General features: G+C 41.2%; 1 protein-coding gene across 1 annotated transcript in view; it reads right to left on the minus strand.

Annotated features, from left to right (window-relative positions):
* The window catches only part of RXFP1 (relaxin family peptide receptor 1), a 218,959-nt gene that overhangs the window by 39,813 nt on the left and 166,978 nt on the right, over positions 1–12,168 (minus strand). The window contains exons 4-5 of the mRNA XM_066573587.1: positions 11,811–11,916; positions 9,641–9,712 (exon numbers count right to left, since the gene is read on the minus strand). Coding sequence (XP_066429684.1) covers positions 9,641–9,712; positions 11,811–11,916 — 178 coding nt within the window. The remainder of the gene's footprint in view (positions 1–9,640; positions 9,713–11,810; positions 11,917–12,168) is intronic.

Consider the following 12,168-nt stretch of genomic DNA (forward strand, 5'->3'; position numbering starts at 1 on the left):
AGGGACATAACCTCAAAAATCTATCCAAACCAAATCCCCCACCATTCATAATTAACGACAAATAGAGTGGAGAGGGGTCAGACACAGTTCATGGTAGATATTCCACTTAACGAAGCATAGATGAGTACCTATTGGGAGAGCTATTCTAGAAAGTGTATTATGTGAACTGGAAGAACAAGAATATTGTTGAACTTTTGGATTTCTCAACCTTGACAGATCACAAACTTAATTCCATTAATAAACAAGCAAACATTGTTGGGGAAGGAAAAGGCACTATAGGGCCCTTATTACATCTATCCAGACAGGGACCCATACAATTATTAACCCCTTAAGGACATGGCCTATTTTGGCCATAAAGACACAGTGATTTTGGGGGAATTATCATCTCCACTTTCTAAAGCCATAACTTTTTTATTTTTCTGCCAACATGGCCGTGTGAGGGCTTGTTTTTTGCGTGGCAAACTGTAGTTTTAATTGATACCATGTTTGAGTACATATAATGTATTGTACAACTTTTATACTTTTTTGGGGGGAAAGGGAGAGAAAACATCAATTCTGCCATTGTTTTTTTTACTGTGTTAGTCATGCAGCATGAATGACATAATTTGTTTCTGCGGGTTGAAACGATTATGACAATACCAAAATTATTTTTTTTAGGTTTTTTCACTTTTGCACAAAAAAAAATCGCTTTGGGGGATTTTTCTTTACATCATTGCATTCAAAGGCCCAAAACTGTTTTAATTTTTCCATGGATAGAGCTCTGTGAATGGCTTGCTTTTTGCATGATAAGCTGGAGTTTTAATTTGAACCATCTGGGATGCATATGGCTTTTTCGATCACTTTGGGTGGGTTCACACGAGCGCGTGTCCGCACGTACATATGTGTGCAGAAAAACGTGCGCCTTTTAAAACCATGTTTTTCCTGTGAAGTGTTCATATGTCCATGTTTTTCCTGCCAACGCGCGCACCACAGGAAAAAGGACATGCGTGGCTGTTTGGTCCGTACTGCGCTGATCTTTATATTGGCTCCTATGGGACACACAGCAAGGGAGTCCGGCTATAATGGTAGCTAAAGACACATATCTCACAACCGGACACACACTGAATGACACATTGTGTTAGGTTGAGATAACACAAACACTGCACTGGAACAGTAGGGCCAAACGGTGCGTTGTAATTAAACAGATTTTTTAAAAAGGGGAAACCGTGTGCATGTGTTCACAATTGCCAATAGGCTCTGTAGTGGGAAATGAATTTAAATAAACCATACATAAAAAAAATGTAGGGGTGACAAACCAAAACAAAAGGAACATAAAAAAACCCCAAAAACACTGAAACGCAAGAAAAGCAAAGTATAGGCAGGCTGCAACAAACATTCACACAGCCAGTTGAGATGGAGAATAGAATAAAAAAAATATATATATTATCACTAATGGTTGTGGGTAAAGGAAAAAAGTAGGAATAAAAGAAGAGCTGTGGCGGCAATAAAATCGTGACGCTCAGAACTATCAATGCCTAACTATTGGCGCTGTGCACATTTCCTGGTATGCTGATAGAGCGCAAGGTATAGAGCACATCTATGTGCGCTCCACGCAGCCAAAATTCAACGTTCTTACACGCATATAACAAGCATGGACCTTCATTCACGTGTATTTTTGCGCGTTCATGTGCGCGTATAAACGCATACGCACATGCTCGTGTGAACGCACACTTTTACTGCATTTTTTTGGTAGACAAAATGAAAAAATAAGCATTCTCCCTCAGTTTTTTTAGGCTTTTTAAAAATATTTTTTGCCATGCAGGATAAATAGTATGTTTACTTTATTGAACAGGTTGTTTCAGATAAAATGATACCAAATATATGGGTTTTTAAAAGTGTAATTTTTTTTTTATACAGACAGGGGAGAGTGCGCAAAAAAGGTTTTCTAAATTATTTTTTTACAGGTTTTTTTTAACACTTTTTTTTTTTACATATTTTATGCCCCTGTAGGGGACTTGAACCATAAAAGATCTGATCGCTACGATAATGCATTTCAGTATTTCAGTACTGCAATCCAATAATAAAAAAGACTACTTATTATTGTACATAAACATTTTTCATGTTTTTCAATCTAGGAGGCGGCATCCCCAGAATTATCAAAGAAAAAAAATATTTCTCTGCATCACAACTCTAAGCTGTGCCGAATACAAAATTGGATAAGGTAGCTGTAAGCCCCATAACCTTCTCTTGAACAAGCAAATTACACTAGACTGTTTGCCGCATTGCGGTATTTTTCAGTAAAGTGATCAGGATGGTCAAAAAGTTCTGTGCATTCCACTTAATCACCTTGCTGAATATTCGATATCGCCTTCCATGTTGCACGGGTAGTCTCACGGTGCTAAGCATTTGCAGTAACATTCGCAGATACTTGTGGCTGAGCGCCATCATGAAGTGCTTGTGCACTGCTTGCTTCTTTCCTCCTTGCCATTGCAACTTGGCTAAACAACAGACCAGCCTCTGCTATCACTGCTCCTCCACAACAGGAACTGTAGTGCAGCCTAACCAGCGGCCCGGGGACCAGCAAGGCAGCCAGCACAGTGGAGTTAGAAACCCTGCCTCTGGAAGAAAACCAAGCAAGAAAGCTTGCCTAACAAGTGGGAGCTCTCCAGTTGTGGCTCTGCTGCTCACATCACACTCTAGGCCACATGTGTCAAACACAAGGCCCGCGGGCCGAATCCGGCCCGCTGCCTTGTGTTATGTGGCCCGCGGTGTGCCGACGGCCGCTCACCACTGTAGTGATTACCAGCTGGGGTGCCGCAGCTCCCCGCTGGTAATCACACTGACAGCGCTGATCCCTTCTCCCCTGAGTCCCCTGCTCTTCAGTTCCGCAGGAGAGGACTCAGGGAGGAAGCGTGCTGTGCTGCTCACTGATGTCAGTGCACACCCGGACGCATATGAACTTTTTCCACAAGACTTCTGCACTTGTCAGCAATTCCAGCAATCTGATTGGGGAATCAGCCAACCCAGAGAACCAAACAACCAATCAGGTTGCTGGAATTGCTCAATAGTGCAGAAGTCTTGTGGGAAAAGTTCATATGCCACCCGGGCTCAGCACCGTTCCTCCTCGGATCGTGGAGGTAAGCACATGGCTGGGGAAGGGGGAAGTTAATATTGCTGCTGGGGGGTGAGGGTTAATATTGTTGTTGCTGGGAGAAGGTTAATAATGCTGATTGCTGCCGGGGCTGAGGGAGTTAATATTGCTGGTGTGTTGGGGGGTGGGGGTTAAATTGTTGCTGGCAGGGGGTTAATATTGCTGCGGGGGTCGGGTGGGGTGGTAATATTGCTGGTGGGGGTGAATATTGTTGCTGGCAGGGGGTTAATATTGCTGCGGGGGTCGGGTGGGGTGGTAATATTGCTGGTGGGGGTTAATATTGCTGCTGGGAGGGGGTTAATATTGTTGCTGGCAGGGGGTTAATATTGCTGCCGGGTTGGGAGGGGGGGGGGGGGGTTAATATTGCTGCTGGGTGGGTGGGGGTTAATACTGTTGCTGGGAGGGGGTTAATATTGGTGCAGGGGGGAGGGGTTAATATTGCTGGTGGGGGTTAATGTTGCTGTGTGGGGGGGTTAATATTGTTGCTGGGAGTGGGTAATATTGCTGCTGGGAGGGAGTAATATTACTGTAGGGGTCGCTATTACTACTGGGGCCACTGTGGGGGTCGCTATTACTAACTGGTCTACTGTGGGGGTCAATATTTTTACTGGGGCCACTATCAGAGTCACTATTACTACTGCGACCACTATGGGGGTCACTATTAGGGCTCGTTCACACGGGCGTAATTGCATTTCGGTCGCACAAATACGCTACGTATTTGCGCAATCGAAAATTGCTTATGCCTGCGTATTTGGGCACGCAGAAAAGAATGCAGATGGGCCCCTGAGATGGTGCGCAAATATAGGCTTCCTGCGCATTCACCACGTATTTGCGCGGCCCATTCACTTCAATGGCCTATTGGGGTGCGTAGTTTGAAACAATATAGGTCATGCTGTGTGAGATTATACATCATGTGAATGAAATCATTGACATCAATGGCTTCTATTCACTGCATATTATGTGCGCAAATACGCTGGTGTGAACGAGCCCTTACTGTACTGTCTTACAATCGGCCCTTTGAAGTTCACCAAAAACCTGATGTGGCCCTCGGTGAAAATGAGTTTGACACCCCTGCTCTAGGCCACACCCCTTACCACAGAGCTTACATATGCTAGCTTTATTCTTTGGATCATTGTGCTTACAGCGATACCAGATTAGTGTTTTATTAGTTTGGACTTTAAAATCACTTTGTTGGAAAAAATCTTTTTATTTTTTACTCGATGAAGCTATATGAGTTGCATAAGATCTATTGACTAACTTTAGGGAAAAGTTTAAAAATTTCTATCTCATCATTTCCTCCTTTGTAACATTTATTATAAAAGAGAACTAATGCTAATAATAGTAATTATATGTAATACTGTAAATAGATTTTTTCAGTAGAATCATGCATTTCATGAGTTAAATAAGATGTTCTGATGTTTTTTGCTTCGGGCTTTTTCTAATACTTTTTAATATTTTATGTACCTTTTTCTACTACATTATTTTAGTCCTAATAAAAAACTTGACCATACTATCACTTCATTGCTTCAATAGTACATTGCTATACTTGCAGTCAGATTAGGCCCTGCCTTTGGTGTCATAGACACGCATGGATGGCAGATCTTTAGGCCCTCAACTCCCATAGAAATGAGTTCTTACACCACAATCACAATGAAGAGGTTCTTTTTTTTGGACAACATCAAAAAATCATGGATTAATGTTTTTTTACTGACATTTTGGAAAATTGTACTGAATGAGGGCGAAGTCAGATGAGTGTTTTTTTGTGCGCTGCTATGTGCACAAAAAAATGCATATCTGATGGAACCATTCTTTCCCTATGATCAGTTCACATGTCCATCTTTTACAGATGCAAAATCTTTGCCCCTGTAAAAGATAGTACATGTGTGCAGTGGCAAGGTCCGTACTGCGCATAAAGATTCCCCACAGGGAGTCCCTTCAGCACTGAACACTGTGACAGCCCTGTCACAGTGTTCAGTGACAAGGGGGACGAAAGAATCCCCTGCCATTTTAGGGATAAATTAAATGCTGACTCCAATCTGGCAATCGGAACATTCCCTGGATCAACAACCCTTTTGAAGCTATTAATGATTATAACTTAGAATATTTTATCTCTCAAGAAAGACATCCAAGCCCCTCTTGTACTTTATTATCAAATTTGCTATCACCCCATCCTCAGGCAGAGAGTTCCATCTTCCACTGCTTTTACAGTTAAGAACCCTGTTCTATGTTGGTGATGAAACCTTCTTTCCCCTATATGTAGAGGATGCCCCCTTGTTACAATTACAGTCCTTGGTACAAATAGATCATGGGAGAGATCCCTGTATTGTCCCTGATATATTTATACATAGTTATTATGTTGCCCCCCTAGATGTCTTTTTTATAAATTAAATATTCCCAATTTTGATAACCTTTCTGGGTATTGTAGTCCACCCATTCCGTTAATTACTTTAGTTGTCCGCCTTTGTACCTGTTCAAGCTCTAATATGTCCTTCCACCTGGTGAATGGAATGGTGGTATGCATGACTAACACTGTATTTAATATCCATGCAGATAGGGAAGCATTTAATAAGGGGGACTAAGGGTTCTCATGACTCCTATGGTTCCCATTGGTCAGACCCCCAATTGTACATTACCTATCATGTAGATAGATATTAAATGATTTGGGTGGAATAAAACCTTTAACTTTTAAACTAAAAATGTAAACCATAAAGTTGTGTGTATTTGCAATCAAAATACAAATATGTTTTGGCATGGATTATAAGTTTGATGAGGTAAGTTTAGAAAGGTGTATAGATGACACAAAATCACTTTCTTCATACTTGTGAAATGTGTGATTCTCTGTTCTGACAGGAGGGGTAACATCACTCCTTAGGGAGAGCACCAAGAAGGTGAGTGAGGAGACTTATAAAGCCATCCATGCTCCTCTGGGTAATATGCAAATAAGGAAGATGGAACAATACCTTTGCAGCGCCACCTATTGGATGGTAGCATTCCTTCAAATCAATGCTTGACCCTTTATACAGGCCTGTAGAGCAAAGATTGGGAATTGAAAACCAAGCCAGAATTCATACACAGACAGCTGTTTTGGGTTTTTTTGCCCCCATCAGTGTGCAGTAGGATCCTGGCTTGGCTAAGGCCTGTGGTGTGGCACTGTAGAGGTATTGTTCCATCTTCCTTATTCTCTGTTCTGAAGTATGGCTAGTGAAGTATATACAGTAGCAGTTCTCTTTTTTCTATTTTGTAATTTTTTCCCCTGAAAGAAATAGGATTTTCTTTTAAATATATTAACATGCATTTATTTTGTACTGAGGTGGTGAGGTGATGAAGATGTATAAGACATAATAGTTTTTATTGATTGACAAAGGTGCGCAGCAAGTTATTTACAGATTATTGATGTCAACGCTTCAGGCAAAAACAGTGTAAAAAATCAATTATTGACAGTACTTTACAAAGACAACATCAAGAAACTGAAATAAACTTCTGGATAAGTTTACTAGTAGCAAATCAGTCAAAATCCAGGCTCAGACGGGCGTAATTTGCTGCGTGCCGCCTAGTATTAGGCTCTGTGATCACTGTGAAAAATGCAGGATTTAGTATTTTTATAAAATATAGATTGTGACCAAAAATTGAAAAAAAAGAAAAGAAAAAAAATATGTTTAATAGAGATGAGGGAGCACCCAAATGTTCGGGTCCTTGTTATTTGAGTCGAGCTTTTCGTAAAATTCGAGAGCTCTATTCGAGTAACGAACCCCATTGACTTCAATGGGAGACACAAGCATTTTTGTATGGGACCCGCCGGTTGCCGAGCTTTTTTCTTGTTCTCTCTCTCCTGCCCAAGCCAGCCACAAACTAACATTGACATGTGCAGCGTCGCAGCGGGAGGGGGCAAAACTAACACGTCACAGCGGGGAGGGGCCAAAACTGGGGCGGGGTCGAACACGATGTTATGCTCGCTCGAGTAGCGAGCACCATCGAGTATGCTAATACTCGAACGAGCATCAGGCTCGCCAGAGTACGTTCGCTCAACTTTAATGTTTAACACAAAAATGTGAGTTATATAATAAGTCATTTTCTGATTACACATTCCCTTTAATAAACAAGTCCAGGGGCTGCTCTGTTGATTCCAGCTGCTTCCTAGCAATTAGCGGTAATCTCCATGCAGATAGGCACCTTTATAGACATTCTTGGTGATGGTCATCTTGGAGCTTCACACTTCTTTCCTGCATAGATAGCGCAAATGGGTGCGCAATGCATGCTTTATGGCAGCTGCAATGATGGGAGTTAGTTGGTCTAATGAACTATTACAGCCTCCAGGTTGTGGTAGAATACAGCCCCCTCTCCCACAGACAGGAGAGTGAAGAGAGATGAATACACAGCCTTATCTGTATGTATAGTGTCACTACCCTACTTATCTAAGCCTATTTACATGGGGAAAGGTATGCAAATTAGCTCTCCTCTTCTCCACCTTTGGAGGACAGCTAATTTGCAAACGTTTTTCCCATGGAGCATTGCCTGAAAATAAGTCTCCATACAGCAGCTGTGTTTCTTCTATGAGTACCAATAACCCCCTTCCCCGAGGTCTGAAGAATTTTGAATGTTTTCTCTCTTTTTTTTTTTTTTAAAAGTTAATGAATCGTTTTTTCCAATTTGCTGGTTTTTAACACTCTTTGTAGTTATTGTTTATACCAAAGACCAAATATATTTAATTTTTCTTTTTTGTCTTGCCTTCAACATTAAGTATGCGTCATACAATGCACCATTATTTATGTTTCTGACACTCTCTGAAGAATAATGAAGCGTATTAGAATTCAGAATAATGTTTAGCAAAGGCCAAGAGAAAAACAACCTAAGTCAACCCAAGTCATTAACTGAGAGGAAGCATTACTAATCGGGAAACATTTTGTTAATGGCTATTAATATGCACATTAAAGACTTTCTCACAGTACACAATATGCCCTACATAAAGAGAATAGCATCAATGCATGGAAATGACAGTAATTAATATGGGGGTTATGTCTGAAAACGGGAGAAGAAGAAAAGAGGATTTAATTGAGCATTATAAAACAAAAAACACTTCCAAATATAACTTCTTTGATTTAAAAAAAATTATTTTATCATTTTAATAGAGCTGCGTAAATTAATATATCACATACAGTGAAACAGCTCTCAGATTGTCAACTTAAATTGCTTAGAAAAACTATTCTTTAGAGGAGCGATCTACTCAAAGAAGATGGCCCAAATATATGGTATATGATGGAACTGACATCTGGTCTATATGCAGGGGTGCTCATCTGGTCTATATGACATCTGGTCTATATGAAGGAGTGCTCATCTGATCTGTATGACATCTGGTCTATATGCAGGGATGCTCATCTGGTCTATATGACATCTGGTCTATATGAAGGAGTGCTCATCTGGTCTATATGACATCTGGTCTATATGAAGGGGTGCTCATCTGGTCTATATGACATCTCGTCTATATGCAGGGGTGATCATCTGGTCTATATGACATCTCGTCTATAAGAAGGGGTGCTCATCTGGTCTATATGACATCTAGTCTATATGAAGGGGTGCTCATCTGGTCTATATGACATCTAGTCTATATGAAGGGGTGCTCATCTGGTCTATATGACATCTGGTCTATATGCAGGGATGCTCATCTGTTTTATATGACATCTGGTCTATATGAAGGGGTGCTCATCTGGTCTATATGAAGGGGTGCTCATCTGGTGTATATAACATCTGGTCTATATGCAGGGGTGCTCATCTGGTCTATATGACATCTGGTCTATATGAAGGAGTGCTCATCTGGTCTATATGACATCTGGTCTATATGCAGGGATGCTCATCTGGTCTATATGACATCTGGTCTATATGAAGGAGTGCTCATCTGCTCTATATGACATCTGGTCTATATGAAGGGGTACTCATCTGGTCTATATGACATCTCGTCTATATGCAGGGGTGATCATCTGGTCTATATGACATCTCGTCTATAAGAAGGGGTGCTCATCTGGTCTATATGACATCTAGTCTATATGAAGGGGTGCTCATCTGGTCTATATGACATCTGGTCTATATGCAGGGATGCTCATCTGGTCTATATGACATCTGGTCTATATGAAGGGGTGCTCATATGGTCTATATGAAGGGGTGCTCATCTGGTGTATATGACATCTCGTCTATATGAAGGGGTGCTCATCTGCTCTATATGACATCTGGTCTATATGAAGGGGTGCTCATCTGGTGTATATGACATCTGGTCTATATGCAGGGGTGCTCATCTGGTCTATATGACATCTGGTCTATATGAAGGGGTGCTCATCTGCTCTATATGACATCTGGTCTATATGAAGGGGTGCTCTTCTTAAAGACGTGATCCTTTGAAGAGATTTCACTGTATATCAAACTCTCTGTAGAGTTGCACATATCGAATCAACAAAGATAAAATCCTTAGAGCCAGAATTTAACAGTGATATTACAGTAAATGAAAAAGGAAAACATGCTTACAAGTATTGTAAGTCTGGATATCGGTAAAATGTGTCAGGGCCAAGTTTCTTCAATAGATTATGCTGCAATGACCTGTAAGTCATAAATGCAAATATTGGAAAATAGTATTTACAAGTCACTATTACTTTAGTGAGTCAAAGTTCACAAACTATCAACTGTTTGCAAAAAAACCCAACAAATCAAACAAGAACAATTTACAGACCTCAACACAATTAATATAGAAAGTGGGTTCTCTGAATTCATCACAAAATGCCATTTTAATGACTACTGCTGACTCAGAATTATACAGCCCGTTTGTTTCCATTTCTGTTTCAGTCAGGTGACTATGCTATTCTGTCTGGCCAAATGCTGGAGATGAACAGAAATCTACTAAAAGTAGGCCAAACTTTGTAGCTTTGATCTCTGTTCCATAAGTGACAACTGTTTAGCATTCCATTTGAATGTCATTTTTGGCATATCAGATGGAACCCTTGGACAGGAAGCCCCAATGGGCACATGAGTAAGGTGGGAATCTAGCCTAAAGGGTCATGTTGCATGCAAAGAAGCCTTAACACTTTGTGACAATCTAGATTTGAAGAGTAAATCCAATGCAAAATTAATGCCTATGCATTGTCTACAATAAATTATAGCTTGGTTTGCTAGTTTTCAGGTCTTATTACTGATATTGCATTTAGGGTTCTTTCACACGGGCGTCGTTTTCATGCAGAATAGATGCGTCAAAAAATTGCATCTATTAGAACCAATGGTTTCCCTATAGAAACGTTCAAATGAAGAAATTTTAGACACATCAAAAACACGCACAGTAAAAAGATAGGACATATGTGACTGTAATGCACACATCCAAGGTCCGTGCTGCAAGAAAAGATAGGACTTGACCTATCTTTGGTGCATGATGCGCAGGAGTTTCCATAGACTCCTATGGGAGCAGTTTAGCTGTATCCAAAGCTCAGAAAAGAAGATTGCAAGTCATTAGGAGGATTTCTGCCGACCGCAAGAATCCCAAACAGCAGCAGCGCCGCTAAACCCAGAAGCACATTTTAAATGTTCAGCTGTAAACTCCTGTTAGTCCCTGCAGGGATGAGGGGACTCCCCGAGGGTCCTGTTCATCTCCCCAGGGATTCCCTTAATTCCCACGAGGATTAACAGTAGTTTACAGCGGGACATTTAAAATATGCTTCTGGGCAGCAAGTTGTAAGCAGCAGGGAATTCCTCCAGCTCTGCTGCTGGGCAATTTCGCTGCAGTGGGGGGCAGCAGAGGACTCCCTACACCTCTCTCCCCAGCATTGGATTCCCCAAGGGATTTCCTAATAGCGGGGAGATAGAGGGGGCAGGGTTAGAGGCCTTTCCTGAGAGCGGCGATGGGGCTGAGGGACCGTCCCCTAGGCACACCCCTCTAGCCCTGCCCCTCTCTTCTTGCTACCCCTGGGGGAAGCCCTCTGGCCCCACCCCCTCTATCTTGTCCCACCCCTTCTCTGCACTATGGGGATATCCTTCAGGGATCCCCATAGCCCCGCGCTCTCTCTCACTGCGCCATTGGGATATCCCTTGGGTATCCCTATAGCCCCGCTCTCTTTTTCCCTGCTATGTGGAAATCCCGAAGCCCTGCAGGGCTTCATCTCTCTCTCCTCCCGGAGCAGCTGCACTTTTTTAAAGCAACATGCTGCTCCAATGAATGTGCGATTTTCACGTGCATGAAGCTCTGATCTTCTGCGCTGAAAAAAGTGCATGTTTATGCAATTTTTAGTGCAGTTTAGCCGCAATTTTTTGATGCCCCTTTTCTATGTTAAAACAAAGCCTATGTGAAAGAGCCCTTAAGTAAATGTGAAATGTACTATGTTAATAAAGCCAACCAATTATAAGTCCTTAATTTAGCGCAAGTTACATAATGCACACTAGCACCAACTTTTGATTCTAAAACTACACATGATGGTATTTTGGCTTCACGCTAACTCTGAGTGTTGGATTGTCTTTTTTGTATCTACATGCTTCTAATAACTTTCAGGTCACTTTTATTTCAGTTGTAAACCAGATCCTAAATATGCCAATACATTCACAAAGAATGTATTGTTTATACAAATTACAGAATGAATACTACTGTAAACCTGAAAGAAATAACATTGAAATGTAGATTTTCTCATGCAGATAAACAGACTGTCCTGCTTTTACTCACAACATTGTCACATTTGAAAAGACAGAAGGGACATTTCGCAATTTGGCTTCATCACAGTCAAGTTCCAATCCACGGCACAAACACTTGGCTGGCACTTCCCCAAGCACTGGATGGAAAGAAATAGAAACATGAGAGAATGGAATGGCAGGATGGCACTGAAAGGTCACCTCGCACTATACTCTACTTATAAACGACTTCATGATTGGTCTCTTCTAATTGTCTGAAGCAGCAAGGACAATTTTTTGAACTGATGGTTTTAGTGAAGAGCAAATTATTGAAGTATTGTCCAATAACATCTGCTAATGATTAACCAATTGCCCAAGAACTATCCAGTTCATAGACTTCAAATACCAGATTT

Source organism: Eleutherodactylus coqui, chromosome 7 (genome assembly GCF_035609145.1).
Source record: "Eleutherodactylus coqui strain aEleCoq1 chromosome 7, aEleCoq1.hap1, whole genome shotgun sequence".
Lineage (NCBI taxonomy): Eukaryota > Metazoa > Chordata > Amphibia > Anura > Eleutherodactylidae > Eleutherodactylus > Eleutherodactylus coqui.